Genomic DNA, 20,344 nt, shown 5'->3' with positions numbered 1-20,344 from the left:
AGGACAAAAAAATAACGAATAACTATCAAGTAAGTAATAACTGAGTATTTCATCCTTTAATCTCTAACCAATATAATATCTCTGTCCAGCTTGGTGGGAGTCATCTGTATAAATGCATTATAATGTAATATAGGTACATAAGTAAACATTATATTCTTGACTGCTAATATAAATGCAGATTATTGAGTTAATTTTCGTTAATTTAATGACTAAATGTGATTATTTGTATTACTTTTATTGTAAAATCGGAATTAAAATTTCATTTGAATGTTAAAGTTTAATATTTGGTGTATAAATAAATTATTAAAATTTAATTTTTTTAATTTTATACTTAACAGTTTATATAATGGCATTATATATGGTAAAAGTAATGCCAAACAACATTGTGATTAATATTTTAGTATACTATTATATTCAATATCTATATTCCCCTCTCTCTATATATAAATATAATCATGATATTTAATTTATTATACAAAATATAAGGCATAAAATAGTTATATAATATATAAATGGTAATTTTAATACTCATATTCACATAACTTAATGCATTTTAATTTAATTTCTCAACCAACACAAACGTTTTACAGATTATATCATTATCAATTTATTGTAATTAATGAATATATTTAATCATGAGTATATTATATTTAATTTCAGTACCGAAATATTATTTTCAGTACGGCAATATACCTATTATAATAGATGAAAAAACAAGCATATGAAGATGAGGGTGATATAATATTCTCAACTGACATTGATTATGATAAAAAAAAAAATATATATTAATAGTTTACAGATTTTATTTCTTCTATTTAAAACAGGACACTGCGTTGAAATAACACCTCCAGTATAGTCGTCCTTTTTGTTGATTTCGTCTCTGAAGTTCCATCTGGAATTAAATATAATTAAAAAGTGTACACTTCGTTATACAATATTTTTTTTGTAATATTTACAATTAGGTACTCTTAAATGAAAAAAAAAATTAAATTTAGCTAATGCTTAATATAAATAAAACTATTTACTATAAAATATAAATAATTAATGAGATTAATTTTACACAACGAGGGACAGGGTTTTATTTCGTATACAGGGTTTCATGAGTGGATTTAATATACAAGATATATAGTTGAAGATAATATAATTTATTGCATATTGCTTTAAAATATTACATCATAAAATTGTATAAAAATAATGCAATGTTGCTACAGTAATTTATTTTTTTTAGTTTTTACCTGTATAAAAGTTTATTTTTACTTTTTAGATAAATACATTTTATTGTAATTTTTAGTACAGTAGGTAGACTGTAGTAAATTGTATCCTACATTTTTTACTGCAAAACCCGTATAAGCTCGCCAAATGCAATAGATATTAGTTATTACGAATACGATTTCACTCAGTATTTCTACTATAGGTTTATGTAATTCATAAAAGCTGTTTATTATATTTATATGCATCCAATATAACATTTAATTATTATTTATCATTTATTAAATTATATTATCATATTGGATTTTCAGTTGCTATACATTTTGATGCATTGGTTATTTTTAACAACTGTCTTATCTTAGAACACATATACCATGAAAAAATTTTCAAAAAATGTTTCATATAAATTGATTAATTATAATATATATATATATATATATATATATATATATATATATATATATTTAAAGTTTACTATCAAGGACACCCATTTTTTTAGCAAAATAATAAAATATATATTTTATTGATATTATTTTGTTTTATCATTCAAAATATAATCGATATAAATCTCCACTTTATCTTGATTAAATATTGATCAAATTCGAACAGTTTAAAGTTTAAATAATACAAGAAACGCAGGTTTATCGTGAAATATAGGGTTCAGAATTCAGAATAAATAATAATACATTTTAAATATATTCCACGATACTGAATATTTTAGTAAGTAATAGTTAGTAAATAGTTAGATACTTTGATATTATATCAAATTTAATAGGCGTCAGTTAGATCTAGTAATTATTGTAATATCACTAATAATTTAAAATTGTGAATTACCATATAATATCTAATATAGAGACATAAATGATACGAATACATTTATAAGTTCATAACGTAAAATATTTGTTATATTTAACGTGTAGGGCAACTGGGCAACATTAAAAACCAAATGTCTTTCGTTTAAATATTTGCGGAATTTCTTCCAGAGAAGCTAACACCGTCTAATATGTCTAAACAACAGTTTATTGGTATGTTTTGCTTTACATAGTGCAGTTTAGGTTATTTTTTACACAAAAAATACATTACCACAATACCGCCTTATCAAAACAAAAGTCAATAGATTAGGCGGTATTGCGGTAATGTTTTTGAAAAGATTTGAATTCATAAAGAAGTTTATTTTGCAATTGTTGAAGACTATGTTTTTGATTAAATTACCATTATTTGAGACATGTGGAAAAATAAACACGATGATTGCTTATTTTTCGATTACTTTCATAAAAATAGAAAAGCAGATAATGTAACATTTGTTATGTAGTTTTAATAAAAAAAATAATATATTAAAATAATTTTATTATTTAGACCATGAATTGCGAAAAGTTTTTAATAGGGACATCGCACATAATATTATAGGTAACTAAATTCACCGTAAGTTTTTCAAATTCATTTTTATTATTTAAAACATTAATATCACTCATATTTATATACTTATTTTATTTTAGATTTATGTTAAATTAATATAATAATATATTATATATTATTAAAGAAAACAATTGTGTTTATGTATATTTAGGTAATATTAATTTATTATAAACATTATTTGATGATGCGAATTAAATAAATAATAAATATTTATTTTGTTTTAAGCTAATCAGTAGTTGAATCTGTACCAAGAAAAAAATATATGTATTATGTATGGTTATACATTGCATGACTTAATTTTTATCTTTATTGAATTAAAATTTTTTTTTATTGGTTTTTTACAATTACTGTAGAAAATTGCTTCAGATTACCAACGAAGGTGTTTCGTTTCGTTTTACCTTTATTACATTTTATGCCATACGAGTATACGACAACAGCTATTCTAATTAATATATTTATATATGATTGATAATAAATTTAAATTGCTGGTGTAATACTTAATTATCATTAAAAAGTTAAAAATATTATAACATTTATAACCATAGTTATTGTAAAAGTCAATTTCATTAAATTCTAAAATAAAAAAATTCTGTGTTTAGGTATTAGGTACTAATATATATATATATTATATATTACTTATCTAATGTGCCGTATGAAAAAAAATTGTTTAGTATGGTTTAAACTATATTTTCTATCTCACATTTAATAAACTAAAGTCTGTTTAAGTAGTTGTTTAGAATAAGATTATTTTTCATTAAACAATTAATAAATATTTTGCCTTAAAAATTAAAATACATTTTGTTAAATTTACCTTAATACATTTTTAAAATATACAATTCATTGAAAATATTAGGTTTCTGATGAAATTGATACCAGATAATAATTACAACTCTACAATTCAATATCTTAATAGAAATTAAATGAACTCAATGAAGCTAAAAGTAATTAATACTCAAGTTAATTTATTTATAACATCGATCATTATATATATTTATTATTTATATTTTAATAGTTTAATTGGATTTTATTTGCTTTTAACTTTTTGTGTTTCTGAATTCAAAAATTGTACCTCTATTAAAAATGTAATTAGAAACTTGTAGCTGGATAGGTACCCACATAAACAATAAACATACAAGGTGATTTACCTAGCATGCTTACCCTCATATATTTTTTCAATAATACTGTTATTCAAAATCTGATTTTTGGAATTTTTTAAGTAGGTAGGTAGATACTTAAAGACCAAATTTTAAAATTCTTAAAGTTTTTTATATTAACTATGGAGTGTCATCTTTTGGAGATATAAAAATCTGATTTTCGTATGAGAACTCCAATTTTCAATTGTAAATTATTCAGCGGATTTTTCAGAAAAATTTAACGTATAGCATCAAAATTTGTACGAGTAGTTTTTAAGTTATTTTACTTTGTGCTCTCGTGTTTTAATGATAAAAGATCCATGGATAACTGGTATGGGGACTTCGGTGATTTTAAAATGTCATTAATACTCATCTATCAATTTAAATAATTTATAAAAATGAACCAAGTATTATAAATACTAGTTCCAATATTACGTTTATTTTATAACGTTATAAAAAGTCATTTTTAAGGACTATCCTCCAAGGTAAAACATTTTAATAACTAAGAAACTACTCATTCGAATTTTGAATTAGATACATCAAAGTGTTCAAAATATTATCCACTACATAATTTACACTAATAAAGGGGGTGGGAGTTCTCATTTGAAAATCCAAAAGATTTTATCGTTACAAACAAATTCAATAATTTTGAATAAATATATTATTAGAGAAAAAATGGGTGTATTATATTTGTATATATATATTCATATATGTTTAATATTATATTCAATAAATATTACCTAATTATAAAATTTGATAGTAGGCCTGATTTTCTTTATAAACATTAAAACCTATGAAGTTATATTTTGAGCAGCATCAAAAACTTAATTAGAATTTAAAAAATTATATTAATACTTAAATTAATACTCATATAATATAGTGTCAATATTATTATAATAGTTTATAACATTTTAACAAAACCAATATTTATAGATATGTCATTGGAATTTATAGTTGTTATGAGCTCCAAACAAATATGTTTAATGAGTGAGGAGCATTACTTATTGAAGAGTATACAAAAATTAAAAAACAATTAAAATAGATTTATAATAAGTAGAAAAGGCTATGTTAAAATGTATGACAAAATTATTAAATGACGGGATTCAAAATATTAAGATAAACAACAAGTAACGTTAATTTTGGTATAGATAAATATAAAATAACTGCAATCTTATGAAACGATTAGGAATAGTTAAAATTCGTTATGATATTAATATTATCAATAAATAATAATATTAAACTAGTGAAGTTACTTACTCCTGGGATTGGTCTAGGGACTCCGCTAATTGGAATTGATCGTTCTGGGTAGTATCCTTTCATATTTCCAGAATTATTTCCGTCTACCGCTTTTTGTAATGCCACCATTAGTCTATCTAGCAATAGTGCTGTCCTTTTAGGCACAACCACCTGTATAATAACCACATATTATTGTTTAAAAATAAATTGAAAATTATAATGAACTGTAGGTGCCTATTTAATAACGCACGGACTAATGTTAAAATTATTTCACTAAAGGTAAGTGCAATATATTATTGCAAAATCTCGACAATAGAAGATTTTTGTTTCATATTCGTAAATGGTATTAGGTTAATAGTGTTGACATCAACCGTAGAGTACCTCAACATAATATTATGTTGATGTTTGATCGTATAGTAAATGAATAAAATCTGCATTATTTATTTTAAACATAGAGGAGAGCAGTATAAAGCAAATTCAATTTGCACATATTGAATATCAATATGTCAAAGTTCTAAAAGCATGGTCTGGAAGTATAAACTATACTACAACAGGTTTGTAGTATCCAAAGTTCAGCGTGTATAACGAAATTTGAAAGTATATAAGTATATATTTTTTCCTGAAAAAACGCTTGGTTATTTTAATGATTATTCAGTTTTTTAGAGTTAGTTTGTCAATTGTTTTAATAATTATGTAATATATATATTAGTATACATAAAAGGAAGTATGATATGGTACCATATGACATGAAAAATAATATAATTTTTGAGACATTTTCAGTGTTGGCGATGTGAGGGAGGAGGCTGGTCGCTTTTAGGCACTGATATAATATAGTATATAGAACAGATACATTCCATTATATTAATATGATTTATTTGTAAAAATTATAATACACCTCATCGAATTGTCTATTAGCAATTCATTTAAATAACAGTTTTGTACAAAGGATGCCAAATCACACTATTTTCAATAAGGTTAGCGCCTATATACTCGACCAGTTCAATTTGAATAATTCATATGAAATCAGCGATTACTTTAAGTGGTAGTCGTCTCGACTTACGCATACAATCAGTGCATGTAGACATTACCTATATGGTTGTATATACTAATGTATACTATTTAATATCGACTTTTGACAATAGATTTACAACATTTAGTTCAGGTAAATATCATATAATAATAATATTTAATATAAAACACATAGACACATAAGTATAGAATATTATGTTATAATATAATGAAACCGGGAATAATACATATTTTCACATCCAGCCTATATGCTTATATATATAAATTATTAGATAGAATATAGGTACCTATTATATAATATTATGTCCTATACCCACGGTTTTTCGGGCATGAAGATCAAAAACTCCATGCGACCTATGTCTTTTATCTATAATAATAATAATTATTATTAAAATTATAATTATATAACAATCATGATTGTTATTTGTTATTATTAATCATTATTTGTTTTCGCACGCCAGCCTTACGTCGACGCGTCTACCCTTATACAAATAGTGAACAGACAACGATATTGCAGTTCTAAATTCTAATGTCGTCATCAAGACGAGCATCGGCAATAAAACTGCAAGGCGACATTTCATTTAAAATGACCACGACGTCGACGTATTTATTATATTTATGTGTGAAACGTTTTATTGACCAGAGTTTATTTCGTTTAAAAATTTAAATCACGGCCATAAATAAATGTACCTACAACGTTACGTATATTATATTATCATACATGCATAGTAATATAGGTACATTATGCATACGACAAACCTAAGGTTGGTATATTTTTATCATTGTAACACGATAATAACATACAAAATATATTTAAATATAATATATATATATATATATCAAGAACTAAGTACATAATGTATAGATAGGTGCCTTAGTATAAAAGGTTAGGTAAGATTGGGCTACTATTTTATCGTACTTCGTGTAGGCCGTGTGGTCCATTGTCTTGTTATTCACCAAATTAAATAACATTGTTCTGGCAAAACGATTTTACTATAGTAACTAATAATGACTACAAAATTTAATAACCACCTAACTATAATATGGTCAATTAGTGGACAATTTTAAACTATTTGGACATTTGGTAAATTATGGTAACGATTATATTATAGTGTACCGACCGGATATTCGTCGAATTCGACCGATACATTCTTTTCGTTGTTCGGCGGCTGGTCCTCGGGCGTCCGTTTGTCGTATCTGAGTAATGTGAAGGGGTCCAATGGTTTTTGAAATGTCGAATCACACAATGCGACCATACACAGCGATATCAAAAATAAAACTATTTTATTCCAAAGAACCATACTGATGATTATTTTATTAAAATCCACCTGAAAGTCAATGTAAAAACAATATATTATTTAATGTACCTAAACCTATCAGAATTTGACAAATTCCGTGTAACCGTAATATATATATATATGGCCTATATTTTCCTTTAGTAATGAAAAGTATGTTATGTCAACAATTTTAAATAAAAACGTTAAGTCGGGTGGCATGAAAAATTGAATTGACCACTAAATTATGTTATAGAGATCATCATAGCCATCTATTGATTCATTATAAATGTTTAGTGATCGTTTATGCAACAAGAATAAGCGTGCAGTATATAGATTGTGCCTAGAAAGTAGTAATAAATTAAGAAAAAATCTAATACGACACGACTATAAAATACACCAATGGTTGATACATCTATCTTAGGGATTTAAAGAAATCATATTTTTGGATTTTTAAACACTCTTTTTACACATTTTTTTTATTTTAACTAGTTATTACATATTAATTTATATAAATATCGGTACTTAATCGGTTGAAAATTTAACTTGTACACAGAAATAAGTATAACATTAATCTCTTTCAATTTAGATACTTATTATGTAGCTAAATGAGTTAAGCTTATATATGAAACAATTTCTAAATTATTATACATAGGTATTTTAAAATATTGTATTTGATAGAAATTAATTTTTTTTTTAAGCACCCATGATCATTATTTATTAAGTATTAATGAAAACTATCTATTTCTTCGTTTTAAATTATTATTATTATTATTATCATTATAATAAATATTAATTATAAGGAATAAATGATAATGTTTTTATATGATGCACAAAATTGAAAATACTACCGAATAAATATTAAATATAGACAAAGTTCGAGGTATTTTACACGCAATAAGAACTTTAAAATTCGAACTGATGCCTGTTTGAAAATTACATTTAGAGAATTGACCTGATGTGTAAGGGATTTGTAGGTATAATCTTACGCTTATAAATTATAATCCATAAACGTCTCTAAGCAAAGCTTTTTGAAAGAGATTTTTTTATGAGAAATGTAATAGTAGCTGACTGGTTTAAAACTTCGAAAATAATTTAATCCGATAGCTTCTCTTATTTTCTTAGCGTCTAAAACGATTTCACTTTTTACTGTTGAATAAAATGTCATTGTTAACTCTACAATTATTTCCTATAGTTGGTATTTTATTTATTGTAGTTTAATAGCAGGTTATGAGTTACATTCTGACAACACTAAAATGTATTATTTTTTTTTAGCTTCTACAGGCCATTAAGGCCCTTCGCTGCTTCTACTAAGCCTCTCCATCGGTCTCTGTTGTCTGCATCCTCAATTATTGCAGTTTCATCACTTGCATTAGGTCTTTCTTTACCCGATCTATCCAACACTGACGTGGTCTTCTTCTGGGGTGTGTTTTATTTGGTTTTTATATCACAACTTGTTTCATTTGGCTGTCCTTATCTCGCCATATGTGACCAGCCCATTCCAGTCTCTTTGAGACAAGATATTTTTGGATATTTGGTCCATTAAAGATTCTTTCGATATTTGCATTTGTTCTCCTTTCGTATTCCCCTGTTTCCGTATTATATATGGGACCATATATATTCTTCTGAGGACCTTTCTTTCAAATATTAAAAGCTTCGTCTCGTCCGTTTTAGTGGTGAACCACTAATAAATAAAATGTATAGGTATTCCTATATATATATATATATATATATGTATGTATACGTTGTAGATTTTCAATTGTTGGATATTATTTAACGTATGTAATGGGATCTTGGTTATGATAATACGAATAGTTTGATCCTGGAAATGTTGGATACTGTTATATGTTCAATATCTGTCTTTCGATAGGTCTTTCGACTAGGTATCGGATAGTTGCAAGATCTGAAGGGGCTTAAAAATGTATCAACAATTACTATTCTATCAAAAAATAGCGCTCTGTAGTTTATAGTTAGCGCCGCTTAGCGGATTATCTAATGTCTTGAATAATAAAAGTACATTAGATATGTAGTACAGATGGCATGCAATATTAACACTACACAACAATTGATAATTAACCAAACCTATCATATAAATTTAAGTCATAGCATAAAAAGTATAAAATATATATAATATATTCTATATTATTGTAGATGTTTCAATAATATGTATTAATATTTAGCGCGTTTACATTGTAAACTTCACTCGGGGCTATTTTCTATATTTTGTTGAAAATTTGTGTATGAATTGTATATACTCGCCTAATTATAGCATTCAAGACAGTACTCGGATGAATTTTGTTTTACAAATTATATAAATACATAATAATATATGAATAGTAAAACAACGAGTATTATCTTCTCTGTGCATACCTGATACTTATATAAACCTATAAATAACAAAAAAAAAAAAAAAAAAATGTAAAAACAATATAAATTAAAAATAATTATAACAATTAATAATAATAATAATAAATAACAAAAAATAAGCGCTATTATAAGTGTTATGATATTAACACAATATTGTGGTTAATAATCTAATTAGATTATCGATTGTTTTAAAGTTACAAAAAAAAAGTAGATTATCGAAGTTTCATAAACAAAACTAACGAAGGTATATAAAATAAAATAATCAGTAGATAATAATTATAATAACATTTTATTAGTGAACTAGTCAGTACCTGTATGTTTTTTTCAAATACATTTTTGAAAACTGTGTACAAAAGAAGGTAATAAGTAGTCAAAAACAAAAATATTTTTTTCTATCAAGTATAACGATAATATTATTAGAACAACATTAAAATTATCAAGGTAACATAATAAACACATTAGGTACCTATATAAAAGTAAGTACATACAAAAATGTTAGTTGGGACACATAGAATTACAATGTAACAACATATTACTTCCTTTGATACACATGTCATTGTATACATTATTTATTCATTAATAAATTATTAGTTATCCATAGATCATTATTGTGTATAAAAATAATATATATTAAACATATATTTGTGCTATATATACATAATCGCAATTGTAATTTGTGAATATTTTACAGTTTAATAACAATATAAATTAATTCAATGTAAATACAACCCAATTTAACTTAAATTTTAACCCAATGGCCTATGTCATCGCAGAGGGTATAATATTTCGTGTTAATGGAAAACAAAATTACTGTTTAATATTTTCGAATTAATTGATACCTATTTTATAGGAGTTTAAATCATACAAATGAAAATGTTATAAATTGACTATTGTTTGTTGAGATGATGCATTTTATTCATGTTAACTATTTTATCTATACCTAGACATCGTCATAACCTTTAAAAACTAAAATGAACAGCATAGAAATTGAATATAAATGTATAGATAGTTTTTGTTGAAATAAAATTCATTTTAATATTAATTTTATCTTGTAAAATGGAGTTTTATTACCCTTAGCTATGAAGATCGGGCAGGTACTTATTTGTTATTAATTTAAGTAATGAGAAACGTGGTTAATGTTAATTCAACCATTTTTATTTTGACATAGGTCCACCCGTTGATGTACTTTTTTTTCTTTAAACGTTCTTCATTATAATATTTAAAATATTATATTCATGTTTCAAAAACAAAATCGAATTGTGTATGGCTGTATAATAAGTATACCGATACATTTTTTATAATACAATAATTTGAAATATTATGATGTATAATTTTAGTATTTTACATTAATAAAAATGAAAATATACTTAAGATATATTGGTTTTATAAGTACTTTAAGAGTTTCCTCGATGTTTTTACTTGTATCTACTATTAAAATGCATTACTCTTAGTAAATAGTTCCACTTCACCACTCGAAAAAACATACTTGAAATCGTGTTATTTTTGAGTAGGTACATGCGTATTTGAAATTTAATAAATGTCAAATATATTTTCAGTAAATGAATTTTTGAAACTATATTACCAATATAGGTATATTAATTGATATTATTATAGTCAATAGATATTATACCTAATAATAATGATTTGTATGACAATAATACATACATAAAACTATGAATAAAAAAATGAATTAAAAATAATTTGTATACTATACAAAACAATTAATTTAATATAATTGTGGATACTTTAAATCTTGAGCAATATTTCTGACGTACTCGTATTAAATGTATTATTAAAAAAAAAAATTTTTCTTGAATACTTTCAGAGTTTAATTTGTAACTGTGTCTGTATGTGTTAAATATTAATACGAACATATTATTTCAATTTGAATTAAAAACTTATGCATATTATTAATTTATAATTAAATTTTCTTAAAATGGTTATAAATACTTAATAATACCGTATTATTAATACGAACAAGCATGATGATTGGTATCAACTATCAATGCATAAAATATACTATATATATTTGAAATCATTTTAATTGTAGTATATGAACGTAAACACTACTAAGGAATATAGATTAATATTGTATAGAAATAGACTATACTTTGTTAATACATTTATTAAAAACGTTTATATGTCGATGTATACTAACCTTGTCGAATAGTAATGAATTTATACAACTGCATTGGTGTGCAACTGGAAAATGTATGATCGGTTGTTGGATAAATATTCGTTTGTAGTGCAATGATTCGAAAGCCGCAAAACTCACCAACACACGAGACTATAAACAAGTGATTCTTCAGGATCCAAGTTGCGGCGCCACCTACTTACGTCAACTATTTAAACGCCCTCCTTATATTTGCCTCATCATAGCCCCATAACAGTTTAATCGTAAAACGAACAACTGACTATAGTTTTGGCAACTTCTTGTTTAAAAAAAATTATGTAATTGTTTTTTTTTTTTTTTTATGCCCAATTTTTAATGCATTAAAGTGCTATGTTAAAGTGGTGGGTACTATCGGTATACCACCACATTAATAATATAACAGTTTTCAAATAAAAAAGAAATATAACCACAAAATGTGTTAATTAAGGCACTGTTGACATTAAACATTCAGTTCATTATCATTGATTTGCAACCAATTTATTATTAATATATTTTTATAACTCATTTTATTTATTCATTTCAAATAAATTATAAATTCCTGTGTATTACACTATTGCCTATGCATAATAATGGTCTTAAATTGTTCGAAATAATTTAAATTTGACTAATTTATTGTTAATTTTAGTTTTTTTCAACTAAATTTGTAGTATAATCGATATTTGTGTCGAAAAGTTTAGCCATTATACAATACTACATAATATAATCATGGTCCATAATAATATATATAGTCGATATTATTATTAGTATTCGTATTTATTTGAATGCATATATTATAACAACAACTGTAAATAGTTGTAGTTAAGATTACATATTTAGTGTTTATATGTGTTGTAATTTAATAGTATTTCAGTATAACTATTCAACGAAGAATTTCATTTATATTTTATTAGATCATCAATATTAGTGAAATTATGCATCATAAATTTAACACCAATAAATGAAAATATGAAATAATAAATAGGTATTTGTTTAATATAATTTATATATTGAAAATTAAATTAGACTCAAATTGAATATATGACATAAGTGCACGAAAAGTATTAAAGAGTTAAACAACATAACACTTAACAATATAGGTATACCTACAGTAAATATAATATTTTTACTTCAATAATGACTATTAATTTCATTGATTTTTAAATTCCGTTTCCAATAATGAAATATTTATATATTTTTTTCTACCCCTCGACTTCTGAATGAAACTGCTTCTATTGAATATGTAAATATATTTAATATATATTATTTAAAGTGAGATCTGTAAAAATACTATAAGTTTAATGTGGGGTTCTTTTAAATCTTCCTGAGTAGATAGATATGCATTTCTTTTTCAAACAAATTTTGTACATAACATTGTAATATATAACATTATAATTTATAGCCACTTTTTTGTACTTAAAAATAAATATACATGATATATATGTATATGTATTGTATGCGTCAACCAGTTTAGTGTACACACACAAAAAAATTTTTGTTTTAAATAAAAAATAGATATTTTAATATTGTAAATTATTAATTGTCATTTTTTTTAAAGTACCATTCGAAAGACAGTATACGACATGTATACATATATAGTTATATAACATATACAAACAAAAACAATATTAGACTTAAAAAAGTTCCTGTAGTATCTTTTTGATATTTATATGATAAGTAATACATTTCTTAAAAATTTTTATGTTTATAAATGTAATATATATTTAATAGAATAATAAACATAAAACGATTAGGCAATTAATATCATTATATCAATCATAATAATATAATGTGTAGAAATTAGGTGCAATTTATACATTATTCTATTGGATACAAATAACCCTAAAATCAATATAATTTATAAAATTAATACCTAGGGAGCCTATAGCTAGGAATTACGCCACTTTATAGTTAATGGTTTGATAATGGGCTATTTATTTTATATCACTCTGATTGACATCAATGATTTCAAATACATCAAATTGTCCTACGATCATTATAATTGTATTACTTTGAATAGTTAATTAATTATTGAAAATGAACATTTATTTTTATTTTTATAAGAAATATAAAATCTGTACCCTATGCCCTGAGGAACCATAAGAATATGGGCTAATTTACAGTGAAATGAATGAGTTGTTGGAAGAAGCCATCCAGTAGTGACACTTCCTAAAAAATACTTAAATCAATGATATTGTAGTAATGTAGTGTACGGGTAATATTGACGTAATCGAAAATAATAAATTACGTATATAAAAAATGTATAATTTATTTTATTGGCGATGACCTAAGTCATTTATGTCTGATGACTTGAAATTTGAAGCGATATGAGAGCAGTAGTATTTATCTAGAAAATATTTTTACCAATATGGTTTTTATGTGCAAATAAAATACTATTTACGTGGTTATTTTTGTCTGAGAAAAAAGTAAAAATCTCGTCAATTTAAAAAAAATATTGTTGTTTGAAATTCATTATATATATATACCAATTTATGAGTTTCTATTTGTATGTTATTAATGCATCCATTTGATAACAGTAAAATACGAAAATAGGGATATATATTATTACGTTTAAAAAAAAAAAAACCATATTCTAAAATAATTTCATAGTAATTAAAGAATAAAAATAAAAATCTCTCTCTCTCTCTCTCTCTCACTCTATGTAGGTATATGTATGATACAAACTGAAAAGAGGGGTTGTTGGTATATTTGTTTGGCATCCCGGTGGGCTTTTAGCTTTTATATCTATATATACTTCAAGATTCTTTAGTTTCGCTGATTTTGTTATTACTCTAAAAACAATAATGTTTAATGATTATGGAGTTCATCTGAAATAATTACAGTACAAATGTATTTCATCAGGTACCGCTACCATAAAATATAATCATTGTTAACTTTCGTAATAAATTGTACATTTGCATGATATTTTGTTTCGAAATGAACGTAAAGTTCTTGTAAAACTGTAAAAGTATAATATTAGATATTATCGTATCGTAGTTAAAAATTATAATTCGTAAAGCTGTATTTTGGTAGTCAAAATCTTTTATAAAAGGCGTTTTAAAAATGAATTTTGTTAGAGATATTCCATATAGCTTGCAAACTATGAAAAAATTCATAGTATAGATAAGTTCCTACTTCCATTGTATAACTTAAATGGATTATATAAACTAATTCCTATACTAACCTAACTTATATAAGTACTAAAATCACTACATAACCTGTAACTTATAAATGTTGTAAAAAATATTGATTTTTAGGTTTTTCGAAATTTCATAGGCAATATTCTAAATTTATATGATAACAATAAATCTTGAAAAACTTTTTCGAATATCCAAATCTCCATAATCATTCTGATATATTTTGTAAAATATTTTATTTTTTTTGATAAGTTATATCAAGTTTTAAACGACGAATAACAAATCTACAGATACAAGAATAACCATTTTTTGTTTCAGTATTTTATCTATATCGCTTTATGTTTATATCCTAATAGCTGATAAATATTAAAGGAAATAATTATTTTTTATAAACATTTAACTTATGATTTATACATAATGTACATAATACGATAAAAGATGAATATAAAATTAAAAGTCTTATTAAAACAAAATTGAAATGTGATAGTTAAAATATATTTAGGCTGATTAACTCAAAAACTATTGAGGATTTCAAAATATTTTTTACAGATTCCGAAGACATGTGTTTTTTTTTAAAGAATCATAAAATTGTAAATATTGCATCGTTGTAGAGTTTTTTTTTATATTTATTGATTAATAATATTTTGAGTTTTAAAAATCTATTAAACAAATACATATTGGACGAAAAAGAGTTTTTAATTAGTATTTATACATTTTAAAGATATTTAATTAAAGTAATATGTAATAATATTTATAGTATATATAAAACATGAAAATATGGAATAAATCGTTTTTTTTTTTAATTCATAAGAAAAAAAAATCAATCATACTATAGGGATTACATAAATATTTAGATAATAATATATTAGTGAAAGGATAAACCTTACACAAACAATATAAAGAATTAAATTTCTTAAATACTTATTTTTTTTTTTATTGATCTTAATATAAAACATCGGTTTTTGTGGCCATTAGTTTACAAATTTACAGTAATTTAAAATTAGTAAACAATTATAATATTACGTATATATATACATTGTGGAATTAAGGGCTTAAATTAGGTTGTATAGCTGAATTTCTTTTGTAAACTGTAGGATGTTGGAGATCGATTGGGTGTCAGGTCCTAACCAGAGGCGTATTTAGGCACAGGCCCTATAGGCCCGGACCTAGAGCGGCAACATTGGAGGGCGGCAAATTTCAACGATTTTTTTTACAAAATTATAAAAAGTATTTTTCATTTGATAAAATCAAACTCAACTAATTTTTGTTCGCTCAAAATTAATCATCTATCTACATGTACCTACAACTATATTATACACATACGCAACACAGTACGAGCACATAGATAACAAAACACGTGGATTCGATTTCTTATAATTAAGACAGAATTTTATTGTGTGTAGTAATTAATTTGAAAATTAAATTGTAGTAATGATGTAGGGGGAGGGGAGGAAGGCGACGAATTGGAAAGTGTCTATAGGCGGAAAACCCTTAAATACGCCACTGGTCCTAACGCTTCTCCGATTTGTTGAGATATTTCGTATTTTTTCCTCGTGTCTTCATATATACTTATTAATTTATAATTATTTATTATTATATTATATTAAAAACAAATATATAAATTATTTGAATTCAATAGTTAAAAAATTAAAATCTAAAACGATTAAGTAGTTATAAATAAAATATGTAATTCTTTGAAAACGTCAATAAGTTGAGGCGTGTAAATTTAATAAAATAAAAATACGAGTATACCTAGTAAATATACTCTTATATGAATTGTCGTATTATGTCTGTGTGAATATAATACGTTAATTTAAAACATTTAAGACTACACAATATAATAAAGTCTGACGGAGAATTTTAATCAAAAATATAACATAGTACAAGAATATAGAAAATATAGAAACCGTAATTCATAAATTCATAACATTCATTAAAATCAAATAGCCATAAGTAAAGTAAGAGTTAGAGGTTATAAAAATAAACTTTATAAAGTTATGTACATATATAAATGGTATATTTCATTGTGATTGTGTGTTTATTGTATTTCTGAAATAGTAGATTTAATAAAACCATAGTCATAGAAGATAATAATATGTTTGTATTTAAAAAAAATTTTGAAAGCACTACAAATCCGAGATTTTATAAAATTAAAAAGTTAATAAATAAAATTGAAAAAATAAATAAAAATGAAGTGGTAAGTTACTATTTTGATTCGTTATGTATTTTAAATGGCTTTGAAATAGATAATGAAATACTAAATCAAAGTACCTAAAATAGGTTGTTTTACGAAAAAATGATAATTTATTATTTTATAATTATGAATTATAAATTATACGTCATAAACAACTATAAACCAATACGAGTAAGAATGGATCTGAGATCTGAGTGAGTAGAGACGTTGGCTTAATTTTAATTTTATTCGTATGGATGTGTTTATTGTTTAGCCCATGTTTAGGCGTTTGTCGAAGGTTAGTCCGAGATATTTGGCTGTGTCGGAGTTTGGGATAGGTTTGTTGTTTATATGTACTGAAGGAGGTTGACTGTGGCAGAGAGCTAAGGTAGTGTGTACAGATTTGTTTTCATTTATTTTGACGCACCAGTTGGAGAACCAGCGTGATCTAATAATAAATTAAAATTAATATTGAAATTATAAAGGCATATTTTTTTTTATTAGTAATTTAAATAAATTATAAAATATCCCTAGAAATAGACGACTGCACTCTATCGCCACTCAGATTCATTTTCATAAAAAGGATTTTAGATTTAGCACACTTGAAATCTATTATTTATAGAGCATCTTCCGTGTTTTTACGAACCATATTATCATGATATTCACACTTTTTGAAATAATGATTTGGATTTAGTATTGAATTTCACTGTTTTTATTACTGAACATTAAATCTTTTAGGCCTATTGTCGTTGTGTAGAACGGTAATTTAATAATTATTAATACTGTTATATTTAATATATGTATAGTAATACGAATAAATTGTTATTTATAACTAATTAGAATTTATTAATTTTTATAAATATTGCATATTATAGGCATAGTATTTTTTTACAGAGTTATTTAGTTATTTTAGTTTTTTAGAGTTATTTATGAAAAATATGGAAATCAAAAAATGATCAAAGATATGCACTTATATCCATTTTATATTGTAAGGTTTTTTTGTATTACTGTAGTTTATAAATAAAAAAACTACAAACATTTGATCGTCACTGAAAATATTCATTAAATATAGCTTATATATTATATAAGTATAGCTATATACTACAGTTTTTACCATCTCTAGTATTATTTTTATTTGGCTATAAACGATTTATAAAAAACATTGTTTTTATGTTTTATCAATTTCATGTGTTTGTTCAACTTTCAATACGAAAAAAAATTTCATTCGTGTAATGGAACCTGTTTGTTTTCCAAATTTTAACTTGAAAAAAGTAATGTAAATATAGCCTATTTACATAAATAGCATTAAAATCATCACACCATGATTGTTTTTATTAAAAACATTTTTATAATTTAATAATTGAATTAAATTGTTTAAGTTGACTTAAATCTGATTATATGAATCCTGCAGGGAATCCACAGTGCATAAAATAATAATCGTTTAAAAACTTTATAATATACTTTGTAGGACGTTATTGAAAAATTAAGTTATTTCGAGTGAATTTGAACACGATCGTGGGTGGGTGATTCAAAATATATAATTGAAATTGTTTGTTACTTGAATCGCTTCTATATAAAAATTATTCCAAACCATTGTACAATATAGAGTTTATATATTATATTTGTGTGACCCACAACAGTTATTGAGGCGTGTGCGTTATTGCAATGCACCAATAATAGCAAATTTTGTTTTAAAAATCATTTCTTCAGGAGCAGTTTTTGAAATTTTTTTTTTTTTTTTTTGAGTAGACATTTACTGTGGTAGCCGAAGAACTTCAATGTTACGACAGCGTATCAGCCGCTCTCGCAGTCGTCAATATTTGTTTTAAAAACTTAGTTATTCCTCGATTTTTTTTAATGATATCAAACGAAATTCGGTTACCAAAACTTTAACTGCTTACTTATGATATTAGTGATAGTTAAATTGAACACTAGTTTTTTAATTCGGGTTTCAATTCGAATGATGTTCAAAAAAAATAAATATCAATACACTGGGATAAGGATGCAGAGACAATAATTCGTGTACACCGATCATTGTAGTGAAAACAAGACATTATACATTATATTTTATAGGAGTGTTATTCTGTGAATATATATTATGAATTGCGTGTTAAAAAAAATTCGCTGTAGCCCATAAAATGTGTATATAAATAAATAATAATGTAATATTTTTAAGGGATGTTATAAGAATCTGTTTTTATTAGGTGACTTAAGTGATTTTGAGTGCAAATAATTTCATATATCGAGCAGTTTTTTAAAAAATAATATATACTTTTAAAAAAAGCATCGTAACATAATGTTAAGGACTACTTGAAATACCCTTCACATGTAATGTATATGATTATTACACATTAACACTACAATATGTTAAATTTTAGCTATATATTAAAAATGACAACACGTTATTATTATTGTTATGGTGTGTATTAACTTTTAATATCAAATAATTTTTAAATGTTGTATAAAATATACGTGCTACGTACCTAACGCTGATGATAAAAGTCTTGAACAATTATTACTTCTTAATATTATAATTGCGACTAATGACTTCATGCGACATTCGTCTTTCTCATGAGGTGCAGCCTATATTAACTATTTATCATAATAGTATTATAAATTATAATACAATAATAAGTTATAAGGTAGGACTTTTCGTATTTTCGATATCATTCGCCCTCACATTTTCGTCGAGATACCTAATGATATTAACGATTTGTGCATAACATAATATTATTAACAATATTTAATATAATAATAATGAGCTCGTTAACCCATCTAAACTCTTTTGATTATTCAAGGTTTGGCGATGACGCCCCAGTGCCAAGACACGAATTTCACCCCCCCCCCCCCCTTCACTTGTACATAGGTATAGGTAGTTTCAAATTTCCTTCATCAAACCGAATGCGTATTCGCTGCAATAAAGATATCGAATTACCGACTACCTATAGGATTATAATATATACACACCGATGAAGTTTGTAAGATGAACGGTGGCGACAGGATTTTAAACGTTTAATGCCGTTGTCTATAAAAGCCTGACTAATCACGATGCGCTGGGTTGTTGAGTTTGCAGGGTACAAACTGCGGCTCTGTGATATGAGACTCCTATAATATTAGTATTATATACGTAATGGGTCAGCGCTTGATACTTCGCCGCAATTGAAGCTCGTCCAGCGTCTTTGTATTCTTTTCGATTTGTGGCATTCAAGGCCAAACCGGGC

At 24.8% G+C, this 20,344-nt stretch overlaps 1 protein-coding gene across 1 annotated transcript; it reads right to left on the bottom strand.

The window, feature by feature from the left end:
* Positions 1-722: 722 nt before the first annotated feature.
* AstCC (Allatostatin double C) lies at positions 723-11,980 on the bottom strand. Its single transcript, XM_089222961.1, has 4 exons — positions 11,823-11,980; positions 7,145-7,351; positions 5,016-5,165; positions 723-892 (listed from the first exon to the last, which is right to left on the bottom strand). The coding sequence occupies exons 2-4, from the start codon at positions 7,322-7,324 to the stop codon at positions 812-814; spliced, it is 411 nt and encodes a 136-aa protein (XP_089079087.1). The 5' UTR covers positions 7,325-7,351; positions 11,823-11,980; the 3' UTR covers positions 723-811.
* Between the last annotated feature and the right edge of the window lie 8,364 nt (positions 11,981-20,344).

Source organism: Diuraphis noxia, unplaced genomic scaffold (genome assembly GCF_037042655.1).
Source record: "Diuraphis noxia isolate RWA-SAM2 unplaced genomic scaffold, SU_Dnox_SAM2 contig0003, whole genome shotgun sequence".
In the NCBI taxonomy this organism is placed as follows: Eukaryota; Metazoa; Arthropoda; class Insecta; order Hemiptera; family Aphididae; genus Diuraphis; species Diuraphis noxia.
This window is presented reverse-complemented; position numbering and strand designations above follow the sequence as displayed.